General features: G+C 36.9%; 1 protein-coding gene across 1 annotated transcript; it reads right to left on the reverse strand.

Moving 5' to 3' along the window:
• Positions 1–1,725: 1,725 nt before the first annotated feature.
• SLC5A7 (solute carrier family 5 member 7) lies at positions 1,726–24,866 on the reverse strand. The gene is made up of 8 exons (XM_047853940.1): positions 24,689–24,866; positions 20,273–20,386; positions 19,373–19,528; positions 15,197–15,345; positions 11,419–11,562; positions 7,869–8,022; positions 3,886–4,103; positions 1,726–2,352 (listed from the first exon to the last, which is right to left on the reverse strand). The coding sequence occupies exons 1-8, from the start codon at positions 24,864–24,866 to the stop codon at positions 1,726–1,728; spliced, it is 1,740 nt and encodes a 579-aa protein (XP_047709896.1).
• Positions 24,867–26,123: the final 1,257 nt, after the last annotated feature.

Consider the following 26,123-nt stretch of genomic DNA (forward strand, 5'->3'; position numbering starts at 1 on the left):
GGTAGAATTATCTAATTCATATTCTATGAATCACCTGTGAATTTATCTCATGTGTCATTTGATGCTTTTAGGCAATTAAAATTTTTTAAAAAAGGAATTGTAACTTCCTGAACAACACTTTCATACTTAACGTTGAACACTGAATTAACTTCATTTTGTCTATGAATTGCAAAACAGAAACATTTTTGGACAAAAGGTTTTAGTTTAAATAAGTCATGGTGCCTTTCTTTATTTGATCAAATGCTCAGATAATTTTTTAGCTCATCAATTCACTCTACTTTTGTAGACATAGCCCTGTTTATTTCTATAATGTGGCTACGGGAAAGCATTTAAAATTCTAAAATGGTACAAACCATTAAATAAATAAATAAATAAATATAAATATAAATATATACATATACATGTGTGTGCATATATATATATGCATATATATATATATATATATATATACACACACACACACATACATATTTTTTAACTCCAGAAAAGGAGCAAAATAATATTTAATGACCAACCTCATGAAAGTTATGTGGACACCAAATGTTAAAATTGATGGCTTTTTCCCTTTAGGACTTATTTTTATTTTCTTCTTTCATCTGCATCTTAAAATTCACTGTCTACTTTTTGTAGTGATGATTTGTCTAGTACCTAAGACTGGCTTTTGCAAAAAGTGCCAGAGTCACTCTCTTAACATTAAATCATCTTCACTAATGAATATCCAAAATTGAGAGGGTTTTATTTTTCTAGTTTTATCAGGAGGTGCCATTTGTCTCTCATTAATCTTAATTGGCGCTATACTGTTATCTCACCTTAGATAAGGCTCAATGTCACTTCCAATACCAATTTAGATAGTAATATGGGACACTACTTCTTTTATCATGAAGCAAAACTTTATAAACTTCAGATGAAGACAAAAACCTGTTCTTGTCACTTTCTGCTTAATGGCCTTCTTGATTTATTGCTTTAAGGTTGTCTAATAATCATGCCTTCCATACTCTAGGTATGCTTCTCAATACACATGGTAGCTGTTGGGCACACTCGGAGGAGCCAGTGCTCCTCTACAAAGATGGATTCTGCTTTTCCTATTACCTTGTGCATAAAGAAATTCCACGACACAGTATTTTGCATATGTGTTTGCTTTCCCTGTGCTCAGAATAATGTGTGTCACTACAAAGAGAAACAAATTGCATATTCATCAAATGTTCTAGTTCAGAAGATGCAAGAATAGGTTAACCATCAGGACACCAGGACAATCACCCATTAATTTCTTGCACCATTCATTTGAGTGATGGCAAGTTACTCTCTGAACTTCATCATGAAAATAAACCAGACCCACTAGTGCATTAGCAGACAAGGTCTAGAGCAAGTCTACTGAATTTCCTTGGCTGTTTCATACCTACTTCTTTTTTCTGAATAAAGATAAATACTCTAACCCTCTGTTCTTTGAGTGGGGCTTAATTCACTTTTGAATATTTAACAAAAATATCTAGAGTCAGAATCAAACGAGGATGAGAAATACCGATGAGAAAGCAATCTGTTGCTTTCATACATGATTCCTTCTAACTTGGTTTGCATTTGTGCAACTGCACTTTTACATGGATTTTTATCCACCTGAATGCTGTTTATTTTTTAAGTATATTTTTTATATGCTGCAACCCATCTTTCCTGGACTAGCCTGCTATAACACTCTGTTTGTGAAAGCAGTATTTTATGTGGATGGGGTCATTAGGAGTTATCTTCAGTCCCAGACCCTTCTGGACTTGAATCAATGTTGAGGAAGGCCTCCTTATTGGTAAAAGTTGAGCTGAGAGTTATGCTCTGTCGGGGCTTCACAGGTGCAAGTTCATCTAATTTAATATTTTCATTTTTGACCAGAATTGTCTTATCCATGTTTTCTTCACTGTGCCTTGCAACAACAGCATCAAACACATCTAATTTGGGTGGCAAGGTTCCACTCTCAAATAGATATTTGGCTAGATAGGAGATGCAAATGTTGGATAAGAATGAGGTAACCATGGAAAGGGTTTTAAATGGGAATCTCTGATTATATATGCCATTCTTATCAGGGTAATAACCAGGATAAAAGATCAAGGGCTGCAGGTACAGATATGGCTCCCCGCCAGTTATTCTCAAGAAAAGGCCAGACACATAACCTGCCACAGCCCCATACGTGTTGGTTCCCTTGACGAAGAGCACACAGAGCAGTTGCGGGAAGATGATGATGTAAACGAGGTCTGAGCTGAGGTACCAGAGCCCGTACACAGTCTTTGTCAGCAAGGCCATGGCTGTGGCAGAAGCTCCAAACACAAACACTGTGATTCGCATAACCCAGATGATTTCCTTGTCTGATGCCTGCAAGAAAATGCCACAGTGACAGCTTTTCACACAGTGCACTGGCTCATTTAAGTAAAGAATGAAATGCATTTCTGTGCTTTAAAGCAGGTCTAAACAATTCCCCTGGTTCAAATAGCTCATTGCAGGCAAAACCAACCTAAAAGACAGTATAGGAAGCAAGCAATCCAGGTGGCTTCCCTAGCGGGCCTTTGGGAGAGGTTTCTTTGTGTCTTGTGCAGGAAGCACAGGTCAGCTGCACTTTTCTCTGAATATGCAGGGGAAGAGGTGAGAGGAGCTTATGTGCTGTCACAGGGGAATAATAATGCAAGAGATGGGGCGCCTGGGTGGCTCAGTTGGTTAAGCGACTGACTTCGACTCAGGTCATGACCTCATGGTTCATGAATTCAAGCCCCACATCGGGCTCTGTGTTGACAGCTCAAAGCCTGGAGCCCGTTACAGATTCTGTGTCTCCCTCTCTGCCCCTCCCCCGCTCATGCTCTGTCTGTCTCTCTCTCAAAAAGAAATAAACAGGGGCGCCTGGGTGGCGCAGTCGGTTAAGCGTCCGACTTCAGCCAGGTCACGATCTTGCGGTCCGTGAGTTCGAGCCCCGCGTCGGGCTCTGGGCTGATGGCTCAGAGCCTGGAGCCTGTTTCCAATTCTGTGTCTCCCTCTCTCTCTGCCCCTCCCCTGCTCATGCTCTGTCTCTCTCTGTCCCCAAAATAAATAAACGTTAAAAAAAATTTTTTTTAAATAAAAAAAAGAAATAAACATTAAAAAATTTAAAAAAAATAATGAAGAGAGGATTTCATGTACTTTTCATATTAAGGAATAGTTCTTATGTGGCCAGGAGGATGCATGGCCCACCCTTCTTTCCTCTCTTCTAGGAGTCCTACCATCTTTAAGGCCAGCCACCTTAAAAACATATGGGGCCATTTTGTTAACTATGACCTAGAAAACTAGGGAAAAACAAAGAACAAAGCCTTAATGAAGGAAGAAGGTGGGCAGGAACTCCTGGCTGCTCAGTGACACAACAGCCCTGTTCTGCACCCACTTGATTCATTAAGGACAATCACACTGAGAGGCTATTTTCTCATGAACATGGACTTGGGAGTTCAAGTGAAGGGTGGGGCAGATGCTACACAAATGACCACAAAATAACGTACTCACCATGCTCTGCTTCAAGTTTCTTATAGTACATGATTAAACTCAAAGTTTTTCTAAGATGTTTTGGGTTTCATTACTTTCATTAGAAAGACAAGAAATGTGAATTGTAGCAATATGACTGTACCTCTTGAAAAATGCTTACATTGGTTTGTTCCCTTACATACTAACATGAATAGTAAGATGCATTAAAAATAATCATATACAGCATAAATAAAATTCAGCATTATTTAATCTTGTGTGCTTAATAAGAGTAAGATTTTATACTTACTTAATCTTAATAAGAGTCAGATTTTAATACAGGATATTAGTAAATATATAATATTACAGATAAAATAAATGCAATGATGACAAAAGCAATAATGCTACACTGGAAAAGACTGTTCTTACATTTTGTCTGAATGAAAGCTGGTAGATGTTCCGGGCAAACATGGAACTTGCTGACAAGATAGAAGAATCTGCTGATGACATAACAGCAGCAGAAACTGCACCGAGACCAAAGAAAGAGATGTACACAGGGCAGAGGTACTTCAGAACAATTGGTAAAATCATGTCTGCTTCATCGTTGTCCTTGGGATCTAGAGGCTTATATGTAGTCTGGTTCCAGTCTGTTGAATAGAAATGACAAATATAATAATAACTAAAGAACCACATGCTCTTTATCCATTTGGGGGTCATCTTATTCTCTGGGACCTTTTGAAATAAATTCAGAATGTATGAATTAGTCTGATCAGAGAAGTGTAATCAGTATAATTAGGTACGTTGGTCTAAGTAGGTAGGAAATCCATGTACTGGTCAAGTGAAATGGTCTTATATTCAACTCTGTCTTCTAATGGGTTTTGGTTACACTTAGCCCTATTCACAAGACCTGTTATCTATCTATCTATCTATCTATCATCTATCATCTATCTATCACCAGCTATCTATCATCTATCTATTCATTTATCTACTACCTGCCTATTATCTATTTCTTTTCTGCAGTTGTGACATCAAATTGTACAGAAACATAGAAAAAATGTTATAAAACAAAAGCATAGATTATTTCTTCAGCCAGTTGGAGGTATGAGGGGACAAGTACTGTTTCAGTCCGAAGTCTTTAGTCACAGAAGCATTAATGGATAGACAACAGTGAGGTTATTCTCATCCATCCTTTTCCTGTATATAAACTTGGTTTTGGAGCTCCCTCAGCATTGTTTTTCTCCCAACTAAATCCCTTCTTGCATTGAATTACACTTACTTGAAATAGGAGGCATGATAGATAAAGCAAAGTCCTTGTTTTATTGAGTAGAAAGTGCAGGTATGAGGCTGACATTTTCAGGAGGTTTTTGAACTCCATGTAATGGAACTCAAAACATAAAAGGCAAAAGGACTCCTGAGGAAGCAGGAGGGCATGCGCATCAGAGGTGTACAGGCAATGTTTTGCAGCACATCTCTGGCTAAGTCTGTGGGCCAGGCTATTAAAAGCAATGAATCAGTTTGATAGTTGTGAGGATAAGGAAAAAAATGGGTAGAGGATGGCAAGTGCCTGATCTTGTTAAAGCAAGAAATAAAAGGAAGAATCACCATTGGATTAATCCAGTGTTTTGCAAACCTGAATGAACATTGGGATCTCTCATGTGTGCCTTTAAAATGCAGAGTCCTACATCCCTATCCTGAAATATTCTGATTGCATATGTCTGAATGATGATAATATTCAGCCAAATCTGGGAATTCACCAAATTATAGTTAATTCGATAGATTGACCTTTGGAGTAAAATTTAATTACAGAATACTATCAATTTATGTGATCTTCACAAAATAACACTGTGAAGCTGACTTAGAAAAACTACATACATGGGGCACCTGGGTGGCTCAGTCGGTTAAGCATCAGACTTCGGCTCAGGTCATGATCTCACAGTTCATGAGTTCAAGCAAGCCCTGCATCAGGTTATCTGTTGTCAGCACAGAGCCTGCTTCAGATCCTCTGTCCCCCTCTCTCTCTGCCCCCCCCTCTGAAAAATAAATAAACATTAAAAAAAGAAAAAAGAAGAAAAACTACATACATAAATTATACAACTGTACATTTTCATACAGAGAAGAATGTATGTAAATGTTTGAAACATTTTTTAAAAAGCTAAAGTAGGCAACATGAGGTTTCTTGAAATATATAAAAGGTTTTTTGAAAAAATAAAATAGGTAAATGTGCTTTTAAGTTTTAAAATTTGAAACTTGGAAATTATTCCTGATATTGATACTATAAAGAAAATAAAACATTGTATTTTTTTATTTCAGAAAATTTAAGTTTTTTACCATAATTGAAGGAATTGCATGATCAATTAAACACGGTCAGCATTATTTTCCAAAATTTTCCATTATTTATGCATGTATCTATGAATTAAAGTTTATTTAGAGAGAGAAAGAGAGAGTGTGCATGCATGAACTGGGGAGGGGCAGAGAGAGAGGAGAGAGAATCCCAAGCAGGCTCTGTGCTGTCAGAGCAGAGCCCAATGCAGGGCTTGATTTCATGAACCATTAATTTTTCATACAACTGAGTGTTTTGAATTATACAAACCTATCAATTAGCAGTCTAAGACTCACCAACATTAATACTATGCTTCTCCAACAGGATCTCAGGTGAACCACTAGTAAAATATGCTATAAGATCATTTAAATTTTATGATATGTTTGCCTGCTGAACTCTAGGATTCATAGAAGGAATTACATCTTTAAATTTATTTTTTAACAAAGTTAATTCTGCATTGTGCTTATATGTTTTTGCATATTATTTACAGAATGGCTATGAAGGCTTCATTGTAAGGGTTACAAAAAATATCCTGTTGTGCACCACACAAGATGGAGAAAATAGTGGTGAAAAACAAACAAAAAAAGTTTATCTTTGAATATATAGTTCTTTACTGTTTGTACCATTATGTGCTGAAGAATAAAATGGAATCTTTAAATGTACATTACTATAGCTCCTTTTTTATTTGCTGAACTTCTTTGATGGCATAAGTACAGGACTGAATAAGAGTGGTTTCCCTTGGATCCTACTATTTTTTTATTCCCCCATTTTCCACTACAGTTCAAGCCCATGCTTTGTTGAAGCCAATTTTACAGCATTCCTTGAGATATTATGGTACCAGAAACAACAACCAAGAATATGAACCTATTCCAAAAAAATAGCTGACATTGTGTTTTTCAGTGTATTGCCCTACAATACACACACATACACACACACACACATACATGCACATATGCATGAGTGCTCCTGATGGCCGGATCTGTTTTCTGATTGTGACATAAATGCTTTCATTCAAAGGCATATAATCACCTTTGTCAGTCATCTTGTTAAGTGTTTGTTTATGTCATGGATGAACAATTGGAATGAAGAGTGTACATTATGAATCATGACTACTTCTTGTAAAAGTTAAATAATCTAATAAACAGCTGTACTAATTGAAAATAAAAGTAGCCACATGAGTATTATCCTGTATTAACTTTACAAACACAGCAGAGTAAAAGGTAAGCTTCTTTAATCTGTTTTAATGACCTTTACCTACAGGACCCCTTTGAATTTGGATTATTGTGTTGTATTTTCATGAAATACCCTTGGAAGCTGCATAGCATAGATATATATGCATCAAGAGTAATTAACAAGTTCAGTAAAATTAAGGGTGAGATTTTAAAAATGTTCTAGATAGAGGCTACTGGGAGATAAGCATTTCATAATGCTTTTTTTTTTTACTGATTTTGAGTAAATTCTCTAAGTTACTTAGTGCCTTGAGTTTATCTTTATCTTGAAAACTTACTTATTGATTTCTCCAAGAAAGAAAACTTGTAATTAGCAAACTATAAAAAATGTAAATCAGGAATCTCAAGTTCAAAGTGGTCTGTAGGTGTCAGGTAAATTTCTAAGCCAGTGGCTCTCAACTTGGGCTGCATTTTGAGCCACCAAGCAGCTTTAGAAACCACTGCTCTCAGGATCCATCTTAGACTATTAAAATAAAATCCCTGTGGGGTAGGATAGAAATGGGTATTTTTTTCAAGAGTCCCTTCCCCTCCCCAGATGATGTCTATGTGCACCTTGGTTGAGAAACATTGCTAACAGGATTACATAGACACAATTGATAAGTATACCAGCAAGGGGGGCGGGGGGGAAGGGCATGCTCACAAATGTTTTATTGGTGGGGAGAGCAATCAAATGCTTTTTGGAGGCATGGAGCTAAAATACAATTGTTTGAGTGCTATAACAAATGTCTGTATATGAATATGATGAGAAACAATCAACTATGTGTGGATAAGAGGGAAAATGGGGGAGGGAGGCCAGCTGGGTGGTAATTGGTCACTTCAGTGAAGCCTCAGTGGGTCTATTAGTGAAGTTACAAGAGATATACCTGTTGATGCTCCAATGGCCCCAATGAGTATGGCTGGTAAAGCCATCACCAGGCACCCAAAAGCTGCCAGGAATGACAACACTTGAGCATAGGTGGCTGAGGATGAAGAGAGGACCCTCTGAAAGTAGGCTTGCCATGGGATTCCACCCAGCATCTGCATGGGAACAGCAGGGACTCAGAATAAATTAGAGGCAAATAACATCTATTAGGTATTTTTTAAATAAGAAGTTGTACAGTTACATGCACAGTAGTCATTTGTATGGCTCTCATACATGCCAAACATCTCAACTGCAATCATCACATTTTCAACTGCAAAGAATTTCTTCAAGTTTTTTCCTTCATAATTATATCACACAATCTTTTCTATTCTTTGGTTTCCCTACTTTAAACTGCATTACAACTACCCAGAAGCCCAGAAGCCTTAGCTTTGTTTTCATCTGGAGGTTCTTTTTGTTAAAGTTTATTTATATATTTTGAGACAGAGAGAGAGAGAGAGAGAGAGAGAGAGAGAGAGAACAAGCATGGGGGAGGGGCAGAGAGAGGGAGAATCCAAAGCAGGTTCCATGCTGTCAGCCCTGAACCTGAAGTGCGACTTGATCTCATGAACCATGAGATCATGACTTGAGCTGACACCAAGAGTAGGTCACTCAATGACTGAGCCACCCAGGTGCCTGGGGGATGTACTTAAAATTCTTACTGAGGATACACAATCATAAACATTTTGGATACAGTGAACTATAATGTAATTTGTTGCCTGCTATAAAGAAGTATATACAGCTGCATGGCAATCAGGAACACCTGCAGAAATGACAGGGAGTCAGTTCTGAAGCACTGAGAAGGTATCACTAGGTGGAGATGGAGAGAGAAGACAGCAACACCTGGCAAAGAATCTAATGTGAAAACAGAAGAAGAAACAAACAAACAAAAACAATGAAACAGCTATGAGACCACCATGTCTTTGGCTTAATTAAAGATCAGCGTGTGTGGGAGACAGGAGGCAGGGGAATACCTTCCCCTTGATTACTGCCATGGTCCTCTGACTCTCATACAGTCACTGCTCATGAGTGAACTGGTGAATGAGTTCCCCATATCACAATGTATTGAAGTTGTTTCTTTAATTGCCTCTGGAATGTATTGTTTATCATTGTCACACCTGTGCCAATGAGAGTGCTTGTTACATATTGATTCCAGAACAATCTCCTCCTTATAAAAGCTATACATGTTCAAAAGTTAAAAAAAAAGTAAAATAATGAATTCTAAAATACATAATCCATGTCTCAAGTCTATATTTTTCCAAAACTTTTCCTTTGGTTTGCAACCTGTAAGTCAATACAGATCTTCTCTGACTTACAGTGGGATTACATCCTAATAAATCCGTCATATGTTGAAAATATCTGAAGTCAAAATCAAAAATGCATTTAATACATCTAATCTACTGAACATCATAGCTCACCCTAGCCTACCTTAAAGGTGCTCTGAACACTGACATTAGCCTATAGTTGGACAAGTCATCTAACACAAAGCCTACTTCATAATAAAGCATTGAATATTTTATATAATTTATTGATTACTAGACTGAAAGTGGAAAACAACACGGTGTATGGGTGCAGAATGTTTGTCAGTGTATGTTGTTTACTCTTCGTGGCTGGCTGGGAGCTGTGGCTGGTTGCCGCTGCCCAGCATCACAAGAGACAGGATAGTACCGCATACTGCCAGCCCAGGAAAAGATCAAAATTCAAAGTATGGTTTCTACTGAATTCTATTGCTTTTGCACTACCATAAAGTTGAGAACTTGATAAGTCAAACCGTGATAAGTCAGGAATGTATGTATATCACTAACATTTTCTATGCCAATGAACATTCATCAACAATTTAGATGCTTATATGAATCTCTACACCATAATTTACATGCCAATCTCTCTGGATATTTAAGTCACCAGAGCTTTGTAAGTGAGGTGAAATCTGACTGCCACAGACAAACAGAAGCTCTGATGGTGAGGTGGAAGATGGGTCTGGAGAAGTGAGATTTGGTTGGGCTGCTGCAGGGAGACCGTGAAGGGCCATTACAATGGGCCAGGTGAGGAATGTTGTCAGTGAGCAGGTTCAGGGTGATACCTTAAAGGTATCCAGAGCAGGAGTCCATAAATCATAAATTTATGACAAGTGGAAGTTCAGAGAGACAACTGGAAGGCTGGAGACCACTCGTGAAACATTTGGAGGCTTCCTTCTGTAGTTCATCTATTCATTCATTATCTATTGTTCCACTTTCACTTGTGTTGCATTTTGAAGAATGAACATAACTTAGTCATATAATTTTTTGAGGTGGAAGAAACCTTAGCAGTCATTGGATATATAGCCTTATCTTCAAGATCTGTAAATCTGAGGACTAAAGTGTCGTGTAGGAGAAATAAGTTTTGGGTCTTGATTCTCTATTTTAATCCTTCACTCAGACAATGGTGTGATTATGAACAAACTGCCTATCTTCTCTGTCATAATCTTCTCCTATGTAACCATAAATATATCTGCTATGCAGATATAAGTTCATACACACATAATATTTAACCCCATTATCCATTGAATTCATAATTATAATCCAATCTAGAAAAATGTTGGCCAATACATTTACAGTCTTTGGGAAAGAAGCTCTCCTCAGCACCACTAGAAACAACTTGTTTTCTTGTTTTCCTGTCTTCTTACCAGGAAATTCCTTATTGGGACAGACAAATCTGCCTTCAGGGCTGAAATTTACCGAAGTGACATAATGACAAAGTGAAATTACAAACTATTGTGAACCCTCTAAAAAGGAAAAAAAAATAATTTCCCTTTAATTTTGATATAAATGTTAATCTATTTCTTACTTTGAAATCAAAATAAGTGTTTTATTTTTGTAAGTAACCATTCCAAGTAGCAAAATCACAATATCTGGCACTTTCTTTTGGTTTTCCCATCTTTCCTCAACCTGTGATCTGCCTTTATTTCTTATGTGCCCCACCTTCACCCCAAAGTCCTGCCAAGTTCCCAAGCTATCTCTGACTTCCCAAGACTTCTTTCTTGGTATCTTTCCTGAGGGACACCTCTTTTTCCAATTTCTGTCTGCACTAAAGGTCTTATGGCATGACTAACTTACTTACTCAGTAATTAGAGACTGAATGGATTACTTATTTTCAGAAGAAGTGGGTTGTAATGCCTAGACCAAAAATACAAATTAAAGCTTTTAGAAGGCTTGGCTTCAGATTGGGGAGGTACCTGGGGGAAGGGCATGGTGTTCTTCACTCATAGCACAGCAGAAATGGGTACACACCATATATTACCCCATTGACATTGTCCCGTGAAGGCTTCACTGTCCCGTGAAGGCTTCACTCTCTCTCCACTTTGACACTAATCAGCTACCACAGTCAGTAAGTGGCTCCAGCCTTCCAACAGGAAGTAGTCAGTGCAGAAACATACATGAGCCAGTAGGTGACATATACATATAAGTCTTAAAATCTTACAAATATGTTCGAATTTAGGAAAAATGAGACTGCATGCCTCAGGTAAGGGCATTACTTACCAACAACAGAAAACTATCAAGCCAAGTGTAGATTTCAAATGATTCAATGGTCCCCAGCCAAGGCTTTTGGTATTTGGTGTGCAGAGCAGTGTACCCAATGTCAGCAACTGCAGAATGTGACAGGGCGAAGGGGACGCTGATCCACTACAACCAAAGAGGGACATGAGACTGTTAAACTACAATTTTTTTACCTGTTTAACATATGCAAGGTTTCGCCACATATTTTGTTTCCTCACAGACCACATAGCTCGGTTGTTCCTCTTGTTCAGACAGAGGAGAACTTGGAATTAAGTTCTCTGCGGGATGCCATGAAATACTTATTTACAAAAGTTAGACTAACATATTATCTATACCTGTGCTTAATTACACCATATCATATCAAATATAAGAGCAGTCAACAAATCTTTGGGAAGAGAATGTTAAGTTTGAGAACATTGAGTATATTGATATATAAACACTTACTGTTTTCTTTGAATTAGATAAAGATGTCCAATTTTTTTTAAAATTTTTTTTCAACGTTTATTTATTTTTGGGACAGAGAGAGACAGAGCATGAGCAGGGGAGGGGCAGAGAGAGAGGGAGACACAGAATCGGAAACAGGCTCCAGGCTCCGAGCCATCAGCCCAGAGCCCGACGCGGGGCTCGAACTCACGGACTGCGAGATAGTGACCCGGCTGAAGTCGGATGCTTAACCGACTGCGCCACCCAGGCGCCCCTAGATGTCCAATTTTTAACATGACAAGGAAAGACCTGATTGAGAACTTGGTGGGTGACACAAACCTTCAGGCGTGAGTCCAGTGCTAATACAAAAAGAAGGAAGTGAATGGGGCGACCATCTATATGGAACAGGGCAAAGAGGAGAACACACAGGGTGTGCACACACATCTTTTGGGCTACAAGTGGCTCAGGGAAATAGGGCAGATAAACATAAATATATGGAGAGAAATTTGAATTGTAAGCTGAGGGTTGGTGTTTTGTTTTGCAGGCAACTACAAGCTAGTGGCATTTCTTCTAAGTTTTTTTTTTAAGTTTTTATTTAAATTCCAGTTAGTTAACAGACAGTGTAATATTAGTTTCAGGTGTGCAATTAAATACTTACAACACCAGGTGTTAATCATGGCAAGTGCCCTCCATAATGCCCATCACCTATTTCATCCATTCCCCCACTGACCTCCCCTCTGGTAACCATCAGTTTGTTCTGTATAGTTAAGAGTCTGTTTCTTGGCTCACCTCTGTTTCCATATGCTTGTTTGTTTTATTTCATAAATTCCACATATGAGTGAAATCATATGGTATCTGTCTTTCTCCAACTGACTTATTTTGCTTAACATAATACTCCCTAGCTCCATCCATGTCATTGCAAATGGCAAGATTTCACTCCTTTTTTACGACTGAGTAATATTCCATTATGTATATGAGCCATATCTTCTTTATCCATTCATCAGTTGGTGGACATTTGGGCTCCTTCCATAATTTGGCTATTGTATATAATGCTTCTGTAAACATCAGGGTGCATTCATGCTTTTGAATTAGTATTTTTGTATTCTTTGAGTAAATACCTAGTAGTGTGATTGCTAGAATGCAGGGTAGTTCTATTTTTAACTTTTTCAGGAACCTCCATAATGTCTTCCAGAGTGGCTGCACCTGTTGCTTTCCCACCATCAGTGTAAGAAGATTCCCCTTTCTCCACATCCTTACCAACACCTGTTGTTTCTTCTGAGTTTTAAAAAGAGTTTAGTATATTTCTTCTGCATTTTAATTTCTAGATGTGAACAGTGAGCTTAGGAGAAGAATAAGTTAGAAAAAGCAGTAGGTACACTGATATGACTCAGGTAAAGGCGCGAAATAGAGTGATGATATCGGAAATAGAAAGACATTGGTACTAAAAAGGATTATGAAGAGAGATTCAACAGTCCTTACATTAGAGTGGGAAGAGAGTTCAGAGAGGGAAAATGAGCAGATGAACCTCATGTTTACAGTTGTGGAGCTCCAAGGATGGTGATAATATCAACAGAATTGGAGAATTTGAGAAAAGGAAATGGTAAGGTGTGAGTTGATACATTAATTATGCATCCATGTATAGCCATTTGAAGGTTGGAAAACAAACCATTCTTGGCCTTTTATTCAGTCAAATCAATAGACCCTTAACTTATAACCAAGACAACTTGATTCCTTATCAGTTTAGTTACATTTTGTAGCATAAAAGCACTCTAACATTTATACCCACATATATTTGCCCTACCATCTTTGTACTGGCATGCTTGATTTATGCACCTGTGCATTTTAAGTTCTGGTCTCATGAAAAGCAATGAGAAATTACATTCATTGTCAATAAATAGCTTCATCCCCTGAGGTTGTGTTTGTTAGAATACCAAGTGCATCATGAGAGCTGCCATTGCCAAACCAACCATGCCTCCAAGGTTCTGAACAGAGATTTATTTCTGGAAGTGTATGATGATGCTAAAGAGAATTGTGAATTTCAGCACTGCCCACTTGCTTTTGACAATTTAAAAATTTAAAAAGTAGGAGTCATTAAGCAAATTAAATATACTTGAATTCAATTAAAATATAAGTGAATGAAATTCCATGAAATGCACATCAATTCTAGGGGAAAAAGAGGAAATATTATGATCATTGCTAGCATATGTTAATTTAAGGCTGAACTGTAACTTTAGTTGTATTCAGTTCTTTTAAATTTTTTCCTCCATTATTAATGATGCTAGAAAAAAAACAAAAACAAAACAAAAACAAAAAATGAGTCTGAGATTCAACTTAATTTTTCTGACTGTCTAGTGTGAACACTAGCATAGGGTGAAGAGCTTTTCATTATGAGAAAAATAAGGAAAAAAGAGGAGGCTCAAGGGTGCTTTAATCATCTGTGGAAAGTGAGTCATGATGTGCAGTCTCAATGTGCTCTGTCCGTGGCCTTTCTACGAGGGCACCACCCCTACAGGACACACAGCTGAGATAACATACACATGTCTGAACTCAATACAGTGCCCAGCACGGAGTGGTCACACCATTTTCTTTATACTACCTTAGAATTGTCTTAGGCATTGGATATTATATGGATAATAATACAGTCTTGACATTTCAAGATGTTGAGTTTGCAAAGGCTCAACATTGACTAAAATGTGCATGTAAAACACAAAATCACTTTTAATATAATACCAACAATATTCACGTCTCCATAATTCAGTATTTTTTACTGAATAAACACACATATATTACCTAATTTAATCTAGAACTTACAAACAATACATAATAAATCTTGTGCCCTTTCTTTGTTTTGAGACCCCAAATAGTGATGATAAATATTGAAACCCACAGTTTTTCCAATGGGATAGTTTCTGTCTTATGAGCAGTCTTATGGAATTAAAACTAATACAGGGGAAGGTTAAAAGACTAATGCAGGTAAGCACCAACATTGACATTTTAACTCTGAGTGAAGTGTTTTTTGCTTTCAAACTCAAGGGAGAGCATACATAAGTTTCCATCAAATGTGGGCATGAAGCAAAGCAAGTCCTAGACCTTGCTAAGAATTAAACTGAGGGCATATTTTCTGTCAAAATCCAACTAAATGACTACAGTTTTTCATCCAATTAATTAATTGAGAAATTTAAAGTCTCAAATCATACACAACTTACTATGTATTGCTCATGATGGAAAATAACGTTTCTATTCAATTTTGTTGAGTTAGTATAAAATACCACATTATCTTTTAGAAAGAAGAAGGAAAGGAAAGGAAGAAAGAAAGTCTGTGAATGGCCCCACTTACCAGGCCTATGAAGATGCAGAAAAGCTGAACTACATCCGTGTAGGCCACGGAGTACAGACCACCCACCAGCGTGTAGAGAGTGGCAATGAGCGCAGAAACAATGACAGAAGCTTGCACATCAACGTCAATGATCACGCTGATGGTGGCTCCTGAAGAAAGCAGACAAGAGAATGCTATGGTCAAGGTACTCAAATGGATTCCACTTTCTGTTCAAGGATACATTGAATGTTCAGTACCAGCAGGTAGTGCCTCTGTGTCATGTGAAATGTATTGGATGATAACAGCCAAAGTGAATTGTCATATCAAAATCTTAAAATCTATAATATATTCTTCCTTCCTGAAATTGGCACTTTGGTAACTTATATAGGTGGGAGCACCCAAAATTGATGATATGAGCTCAGAATTCCATGAAATATATTAAATTTAATACCATTATAAGAACTTTCAAGGGCACCTGGGTGGCTCAGTTGGTTAACCATCCAACTTTTGGTTTCAGTTCAGGTCATGATCTCATGGTTGGTGAGTTCAAGCCCTGCGTGGGCTGGCAGTGTGGAGCCTGCTTGGGATTCTCTCTTTCTCTCTCTCTCTTTGCCCCTCCCCTGCTTGCACTATCTCTGTCTCTCTCAAAATAAATAGACTTAAAAAAAAGAACTTACAATAATTTTACTAGCTATCCGAAACATACTTTAATTAAATATATGCAATGTATTTACTCATATTCACGAGATAAGCACAATCACCCACTTCCACATTTTACAATTAATGTTCGTTTTCCATTTTGCATTAACTCTGACCCCTGCTAGCTTTTCTTAGATGACAGATGGTATAAAGTGCCAAGGTTTAAGACAACATTGTAGGAGAAAGTAATAAAACTGGTAAATTTAATCCAGTCCTACTGCTAGGACACAAACGTATTGAAGAACCCTAGATTTCAACATCATATTTTTAAGTAATTTTCCTTATCAGAATTTTAAACCTGCCTTAGAAATAAAATTTATGTTTTTCTTACTTTCTGACTGCTTATGTGTTTTTGATGTCTATATTTCCAATGAGAATTGAGGATAGGGACACTGGACCACTATGGTTCTTGGACTTCCAGTTCAGAATTCACCTGCTGCTTTACAAATCCTTTCTCCACCATTTTCAAAAGTTACATAGTTTATGTTTCATATTGTTAAACACAGCAATTATAGGAACCCCAACATAAGTGCAACACATCTGTGATTTTTTTGTATCATTAATTTCAACCTTATGTTCTGCTACCACTCCTCAAATGCATGCTAATAGCATATGCAAACCACCAGAGACGAAAATCCATTTTCTCAAGGAGCAGTGTAAACTATTTTGATCTAAGATAACAAAATAAAATATTTTTCAAGAATTTTTTTCTGAGTGATTTGGCTTTGGTAACAAAATTAAATTATTTTTATGAGTAAAAATTAATTAGTAAAAAGAAAAGTCTGGTATTGGAGAATGAAGATGAAGGAAGGTGGTCAATTTGGATCAGTGCAAAGGTGGTGACTTTGGATAGCGGACTGAGTTTTTGCTTCATGTTGAAACCTTAGTTGTGATTCTTTGCCAATCTTCTTTTGGTATGGTTCTTGACTTTAATAACATTTCTAAGTCATATCTCAGGAATGAAAATTCCAATTATTACCTGCCTCTTTGGGCTGCTGTTTAACTTTCTACCCATTGTGACATTTTTATTAATTCCATACCTCCAAAAGGTAGGGAAGGAGGCTGTATGCTACAGAAAAAAAGATCATTGGACTAGGATTTTAAAGACTTGGGTCCTGGTAAATACTGCCATTTGGTTGTAACTCAGTGGTTTTAAAGAAATCACCCATTTTTTCTATCAGTATTAAGATTGGGGTTAATTTTTTCTCTAAAATATTTTCTAAATAATTCCATCATTTATAGTGACTAAAATTGAAGTTACATTTCCAGATCTGCTGTGAAATATTAGTTTAATCATGAAGCCATAAAAATAAACATAAAATAAAGTTATAAAAATTCACCGAATTTGAGCTGTGAGAAGTATAAATACACATTTTTAAAAAAAATGTATGTAAAGGATGTTGTCCATTTATGCCAAGAAGATAGTTTAAAATTCTCCTAAGTTTCAGCACATTCACAAGAAGGTGATAATGTTATATTTGTCTATTCTTAAGTGTTCCAACTTACTTCTAATAAACACTAATTTCGAATTATGTCCCACTATTATTTTTGAAGAAAATATGTGTTAATTTAGAAAGACACATTCTCTTTACAAAAGCATATATTCCAAACAATAGCAGCAATGTTTTTTATACATGTTTTTGATATGTGTGTGCATCTGTGTAGAGAGGGATATATAGATATCAACACATTTTACATATATAGTGACATAACACACAGATGTAGATACACACACATATACAATAATAACTAACTGAGCGAAGTTTAGAGTTTGGTTCAAGTTTATATTTCAAAAATACTTTAGAAATATTAGTTTATTATTTTAACTCTCCCTTCAGGGCTCTGTTACATAAATTGATCTGTATTCCATGAAAGTGAACATTTTGTATTCATTCTGTTAGCTACTGAGCCCACTCCTTTTTAAATATCTCAGCAGGCTGTTCTTAAAACCAACATTTTCCAGTATTAAAACCAATGACAAACTACCATTGCTTCTTGGCTAATGACAGCGAGGTGGGAAAGGAGATGTATTTTTACACATAATTTCATTAGGCTATAGGTGCAGTGGTAGTTGTGGAGAATTATTATATAGTACCTAGAAAGTGCAACATTTTCCACTGAGTTATTACAATATTTTATAGCTATCAAACTTTTTTCTTTTCTACATCAAATCATCCCTTCATTTTATAGTTGGAGACCAAGAAGATAAGATTATATGGGAGTTTAAAAAATAATGTCATGAAAGGAAGTATAAACTAATGTCTGACATTACAGAGGTCAGATCTGATGATAATACTGAAGCCAGAAGGTAAGTTTGTAGTATAGAATATACACCATAGAAGGAAATTCATCTTATCTTACTTTTGCTTTGACCACTTAGGGTCTAGCTATAGACATAGGCCTTTTATCTTCCTTTGTAAGAAGAGATGGAGAGAAACATACATGGATGCCTGGATATCAAACACGGACACAGCTCACTGAGGAAGGTTATGGAACTTCCAAGTCTATTAATCTTCAAGAAGGAACTCAGCACTCAGTGAAATTTCCCCTTGATGAAAAGGCAAATTATTGAGCCTGACCTATCTTCCACCATCTTGTTTTCTAAACCTTGCAAGTGGGCTGAGAACTGATGGGCCAAGGATAAGTTGTTCTTAGCATTAATTGGTCTTGGTAGTAAGTTAGACCCTAAGAAGTCTCCATTCATTTTCTAGATCCCTAAACATATATACAACCCAGTACTTTAGGATGTACTGGGATTACACTGAGAAAGGAAATAATGTTTTTCTTCTCCTCTTTTGAAGAAAGTATAGCCATAGATGATTCATTCATTCATTCATTCTTTCATTCATTTGTGAGAAGATCATAACTGTTAACAAGATACAAGTCCTATCTTCAAGAACTTTAGAACTCCCTTTGTGAGGTTGGATTTGGGCATGATATAGATAAACAGGCACATAATAATACAAAGTGACAAGTCCAATGAAAATAAAACTCTAGGTATCTAAGGAAGCCCATGGGAAAGGCATCTGGCAAGGTCAGGATGTCTGGCCCAAGGAAGTGACATCTATAAGAAGATTGAAGGACATTTCCTGGTTTTATAGGCAGATGTGCAAAATTGTAGGGGGGGAAAAGGAGTCCAAAGCAGAGGGTACCTGGGCTTGCACAGTGTCAGAGGCAAGACAGGAGGTCTAGAGTTCTGGAAAAGTAAGGAGGAATGGGGGGGGGGGGTGATGAAAGAAACAAGAGCCCAAGTCATAAAAAGCTTTATGGGTCCACTTAAAAGTTTAGAAAGGGACAGTAAAGGGACATGATCAGATTTGTGTTTTAGAAGGACGAGTCTGGCTACCATGTAGACTAGAGGAAGAGGGCTGAACCATAAGCAGGGAGATGGTTGCATTAATTCAGGTGAGGGAAGCTGCAGGTAGCCTGGCTTGTGGCTGAAGGGAGTAAATTTGTGTATGTGCTGATCATCAACCAAAGAGAGGCAGAGGTCCTTACCTAAGGCAGAGAAAATGGCTGCAGCCCAAAACATTTCTCCCATTAGCGCAGGAATAAATAGGAGCCCACCCATGCGCTTTCCATAGATCTGCTGAAACGGGTCTAACATAGTCACATATCCTTTGGAACGCATAGGCTTTGCAAAGAACAAACCACCTAAAAGAAATTAAAGTGTTTATGAGAAAATAAAAAATTCATAATATAATAGTCTTTGCCAACATTTTATTATGTTATAATTTCTCAAGGGAAATACATTTTTTAGAACATTTATATGTGTGGAGGAACCAGACTAAAATACACTGTGAATAGAGAACCAAGACATACTTAGTAACAAAACACGACTTTCTTAATATGTTTTGTCATTGTATGCATCGAAAGGGCCATTGAATAGTATATCCAAGGCATGTAGATTTAAAAACATGGGCCAGCGTGGCATTCGTTAAAATGCCTTTGTATCACCCAGAATAACATTTAGACGCTGATTAAGCACAAAATCCAATAAAAGTATTTTAAGGGCAAAAAATATTAGAAACTCTGTTATATAATATTCTTGACCTTTTCTTAGTTTTATTTACAAAAAGAAATTCAGGTACAATTCAAGTTGATTCATTGTTAATGATATCTCTACACTATTTTTGAAAGAAAAAAATCATACATTAGGAAATTGACTATTCTCTTGCCATCAGATCAAGGGACTAAAAACATATTCCATAATCAAGAGATCAAATAATCTAAGCATTAGTGTTACTGATTTCTGGTAACACCTACTTGAGAGAATTCTGGTAACATTTTTTTTCCACAATAGTTATTTACAGTTTGACTTGTTATTTCATTTGTTATTTGTACTCCTGTTCTTTATGCTTTACTGAGTGTGTCACTAAAGTTTAAATTTTCACTTACCTAAAATCAGACTAAGAGAATATCCAATTGGTGCCTGAGCCCAAGCTAGACCATAGTCCGGTACATACACTGCTTCAGCTGTCCCGTTGATGTAACCTCCTCCGACCCAGGTGGCTGAAATAGAATGAAGAGTGAGGGAAAGACGCTGCCAAACTCCTCATACCCCAGACCTGCTCACGTTGACACAGTGGCCTCCGGTGACTGCTGAGCACCTGAAATGTGGTTAGTCTGGATTGAAGTGTTCTGGGTGTAAAATATATACTGGATTTCAAAGACTTCATATGTGAAGGTGAATGTAAGGTGTCTCAATAATTGTTTTTGCATTAATTATATGGTGAAATGGAAACATTTTCAATGTATTGAGTTAAATACATTCTACTTTATTTTTTATTACGTTATTCTACATTATACTTATTCCTCTACTTTTTAATGTTCTTTAAAAAAGGTTTGTAGAAAATTTAACATTACCTCTGTGACTCACATTGTATTTCTATTGGACAGTGTTGCCTTGTGTTTGTTGAGGTCAAGTTTCTTAAGTTTTTTTCTGTTTTAATTGTATTGATCTTTTCACATGGATCACGATTATCTTCCTCAAGGAGGGGGCAGGGAGAGGCATTCGCAGTTGTAGATGTATGCACTTTTTAAAAATTTTATTTTTAATTAATAGGGGCACTTCTTAAACACTCTGGGTACATAGGATTTTGGCAGAGCTGTTCTGCATCCTAACATTTTACTTACTTTCTTAAATTATTAAAGGAGAGATGACACTTTTACTCCAAGGTGTCCTAAAGTGACTTTAAATTATGTTTTTCCTCCTTCTTTCCAAGTACCTAACATATGCTTAGGACCTGGGCTGATATTAGAATTTGAATGTTGACTGCACACCCACTTGCATTCTTCATTCTAATCTGGGTCTTTTAGTAAGATATTTGATATTTCACGGAGAATAATAAGAAATATGTCTTCTTCAGATGTTATTTAATAGAACTCCTGTACCATAACAGTTGAAGGAAGAGGTCAAGGATCCAAAGAAAACACATGTTGGGTAAACAAGTTTGGGCAAAGAAGGATCTATAAACTCTACCATTTTCTCTGAGAAGGCAGTACCATATATGCTTCTTCCTGAAAAGCTAAAGTTAATGGAACACTTAAATCCTTATAGTTTTTTTAATGTTTATTTACTTTTGAGAGACAGCGAGAGAGAAAGAACTGGGGGGGGGGGCAGAGAGATAGAGGGAGACATAGAATTTGAAGCAGGCTCCAGGCTCTGAGCTGTCAATACAGAACCTGACACAGGGCTCAAACTCGTGAACCACGAGATCACGACCTGAACCGAAGTTGGTCACTGAACTGAGCCATCCAGGTGCTCCAAAGCTTTATAGTTTATTTCCTTTTAAGAATATTGTCAAAATATCTAAAAGAATCCCTTGTAGAATGTGTGTAAAATTATGAGGAACATGGGCTGGCTTATCAGATAGGAGTCTGAATTCTAGGCTATATCATCCAACTGGGAAAAAAATTTGACTCTGAAAAATTCTCTGAAATCTCACAATAAGAATGTAAGTAAACATGTATTTGAAACTATCAAAGACAAGTGTTTCTACTGTGTTCATTCCAAAATTTATCTGGCGTTTAATCCAGATACCAAGCAAAGAAGGGAATGTTTTAAGGTTAGTATTTTTTTTTTAAAGGTTAACATGAAAAGATCTCCCTAGAAAAAAAAATCTTAAGCACATTTAAATGGAAATACAAAAACCCTAAATTAGGACAAATATGCATATATCAGCCCCTCTCATCTGCTTGCTAGCTTTTACATGGCTGTGAATAAATAACAAAAGCTATTATTTGTTTTTCTCATTTTAAGCCCTTCTGTAAATTTAAACAGGGTTTCCCCCTCCACTGGGTGTCTAACTAGGACTTGAAGAAATTATTTTCACAGTCATAGAATCAGACTTGATCCTCGTTCTAGGAGAATCTGGAAACTAGGAAACTGGAACCCCTAAGAACACACTAGCAATGTTTCATTGCATAAAGGAAATGGTCTTATGAGCACAAAGCTTATAAGTGATCATTTTTCATTGTGTAGATGTCCTCTCCCTTATCCAAAAACAAAATTGGTGTCTGAATGATTGTAAACATATAGAAGTGAAGACTTGATTACTTATCCTGGTTAAAGTCCATCCATTTTTATCATTCTAGTCCCTTCTATGCCAGAATTTGCTCTGCATGTTTGTATATTTCACGTCAGATTTATCAGTGAGAACAATAACTCTTTTAAACTATATGCATTTTTATTTTTTAATCTTTATTCTTTAACAAATATATATGATCAATGAATCTGACAAGATGTAGATAATATGGTTCAGATTTTAAATGAGTTATGATATTGACCAAGGTTCTTTTCAGTTCTTAAAGACTGAAAAAAAAATCTTTAAAAATTGAGATAGACTATGAAACTTCATATGAAATAATCATGATTCAAATTCTTCTATACACTTTAAAAAACTGTTAGGTTGAAATAATCATTCTAGATCATAAAAACAAATTCTGCAATATTATCTTTATGAACACAATAGATCTAATATTAAACTAGAGTCATAGAACACTATAATAATTTTCAATGAATAAAAACTTTGATGTACAGCAACTCATTTATTCTTTTCAACAATTTTTTGAGTGAAATCAGTTTCTATAGTTTTATTTCGCTTTTCTTCTCATTTTCTTGGTATAGGAGAAACCTGAAGGGAATATAATCACAATGTTTTGCTTCACTTCAGATGCCAGTATCACATCTGGATCTTTAGGGTAAAAAAGAAGTGTTGTTGCTATAATGAAAAATGAAAATTAAGATGTAAAGTTGTGCATGGTGTTCATCAGGATAATAAGGAAACAACATCTGAAAATCTATACCAACATTTCAGTAAACATACGCAAGTTGTAGGGTTATGGATGATTCTTAATCTTTATGTTTTCCTACTTATCTGTGTATATTAGATATCACAGAAAATATTTTGCACAATACAATTTGTCCTATATATGTGAGTATATAGAAAAATTGAGACACGGGGGTAAGAAAGGACCTTTTTACAAATGTTGTGCCTTTATATTCTAGAAAGGAAGCAAAGCCAGCTAGAGGCCTGCACTTGGCGCATTGCGGAGGGGTCCCAGGGCGTGGCTGCCAAAAGACCAGGGTTTGGTGCTAATTCTAGTCCTTACTTCCAGAGACCTTTCACAGTGGTCAAATATAAACAGCCTCATAATGATCATAAGAAACTATATACAGTTGAAGAAGAATTAAAGGAACATAAAATGAGCATGTCTGAAAAATAAAACCTATAGTCCATAAACTATTCTAGAACATTGTAGGTTTCAGATGGCCAGCAGGGATGCAGTCTTCACAGACTGTTCTGTTAAACTATTTCATATACAGATGAATCATATTTAAATAGCACATCAGGAAGGAAACTGGGCATCATTTGGATATGATTTCTCATGGGATATTTTCCAATGGGCCCTCAGAGTTCTGGTTAGTCTGGATTATGTTGCTAATGTTTAAAAACCTAGTAAGAATCAGAAGTGAAATGTTATTGTTAGTGAATATATATCAAATAATATTAAAGATATAATTTTAAATTGTTGTTTTTCAGAAATATTTTCAACAACAAATAAGAATATAAAAGAGAAACAAGTTACCACTTAAACAGAACCACCTTTGGGAACAGGAGGAAACATATCAGCTTCTCTGAGCCCAAAGGGTTTTGAGTAGGAAAGGGCTGCAGATGCAGGCTAAGGCATTTCAGTTGGGACACGCCCTAGCTTTCCCCCTTTTATATCAAGCCTCCTGGAAATCTTTTTTTTTTTTTTCCCCAGTGCTGTGGATTCTTAACATGTGATTATCTTCCTCTGAGGAAATTGGTTTATTAAATGGGAGGATAAGGTTTCAAAACAGGGCATCTCTCAATATGGAATTGTGTTGCCCCTAATTGATTTGCCCCTAATTGATAGTTGAAAACTATCATGAGTTAATGTTCATTGACATTCATCATTTAAGACAACAAAAATTCACAACTTTGTACCTGTATTAATGAACATGATGAGACACTGACTTTATCACATAGCTTGTAAGACTAAGACACTTTTCTCCTTTGTTTTTATTCTGTTCCCACCCACTGAACTGTCCGGATCCTCCAGATTTGTTTCACTGATATTGTGTCCAGCGATTTTTATAAAATCATTTTGTTCAAGTTCCACTGAGTTGACACCCACTTATTTTTGTTTCAAAAAAGTAAAATTATTTTTAGGATATGTAAGTAATGAACTTAAAGAATCCCCAAAGGACAAAGGCTAATGTTTGCTTTGTCACTCTGAGAAGCCAAGGAGGGGTGGGCAGCATGGAGCAGAGGCATCAGAACCTACCTGTCATGGTAAATCCACCCACCAGCAGACCAATGTCTCGGCCACCAACTATGATGGCCTCGCTGCGCTCTTCTGAGCTGCCACTGTTTTTGGTTCTCCAGGCAGCCCATATTCCAACCAGCAATATTAGAAGGTAGAACACGATGATAGCAATCAGTCCTTCCACATGGAAAGCCATTTTTATCTAGGGGTCCAGATTCTTCCACAGTGAGCTACTTCATTAAGATTTCTGAAGAAAATACAGTAATGCATTATAAACCAGCCAAGCATGCATAAGCAGCTGGGAATAAACCAGCTGGTTCATGAGAGATCCTGTGCCACTTACAGAAAAAGCACATTGAAATCGCATATGACACTAGCAGTTGCCAACACATGTCCACTATTTTATTCTAATTAGTATTTAACAGTTTAACATTGTTTTGAGCCTCCAAGGGGGGAAAAAATAGAAATGGCTGTTTACCAAATGTAATCATGGTCACTTTTTGTGCTTAATAAATTCTTTTAATTTAAAATTAACCTTGTCTTGTATCATAACTGAGTCTCAGTTAAGATCATTTACAAAGAGGATGCATCTGGCTTTTGGAACTAACTTACCATTCCATCTAGAATTATTGCAAGACTACCCTGAGAATTCTAACATATTCTTACATTCAGTCATCCATTCATTCTTCCATCTCTCCTTTCAAACAATTGTAGGGAATGGTTCCAAAAGTAATGTGCCATACAAATATCTGGGGAAAAAAAACTTTAGGAAAACCAGTTTCAAAAGCACATCAACTCTAATTTTCAACAAGTGCCCGTGGTCCAAGTAACTGTAGCAACTATAGATGGTACATTGTTTAAAGAATGTACCTTTTAGCCTGCTCTTCTGGCTCTTCCATTGTTCTTTGCTCTTTTCATCTCTCCCCCCTCCTGAACTTAATGGTAGGTACAAGAAAACAATTTAAAAATACAGTATTGCCTAAATATATAAGAGGGGGTCAAACGTATTAAAAACAAGACTTCTTAAGAGACATATGTCAAATTCTAACGCCTTCACCTTCAGAAATTCTTGTTCTCTGTTATTTTTCAACCTCGTGACCATGGCTATTTCATGCACTCGCGTTCACACAAGCACGTTTCTGGGGGGAAATGCAGGTATTTGTGTTCGCAGGTGGGTGATGAGTCCTTGGGTGAAAGAATTAGCTTCCCTCTGATTCAGGGGAAGCAAAAGACGCGCGGGCGGGCTGGGTGAGCTCCGCCTTTGTGAGCAACCGAGCTGGGAAGTTCTTTCTTGGGCCCAGCCTGGGGGCTCCCCAGCACCCTCCACCCAACCCCCGCCGACCCTCCCGCTACCCCTCGGTCCTTCTCCTGCGCCCAGACTTCCCGCCGCTGCAGCCTAAGAGCCTTGGGTGCCAGACAGTGGACCCGCCCGCGCATCCCCACCAAGAGGCAA

The sequence above is a fragment of the Prionailurus viverrinus genome, chromosome A3 (assembly GCF_022837055.1).
Source record: "Prionailurus viverrinus isolate Anna chromosome A3, UM_Priviv_1.0, whole genome shotgun sequence".
NCBI classification, from domain to species: Eukaryota; Metazoa; Chordata; class Mammalia; order Carnivora; family Felidae; genus Prionailurus; species Prionailurus viverrinus.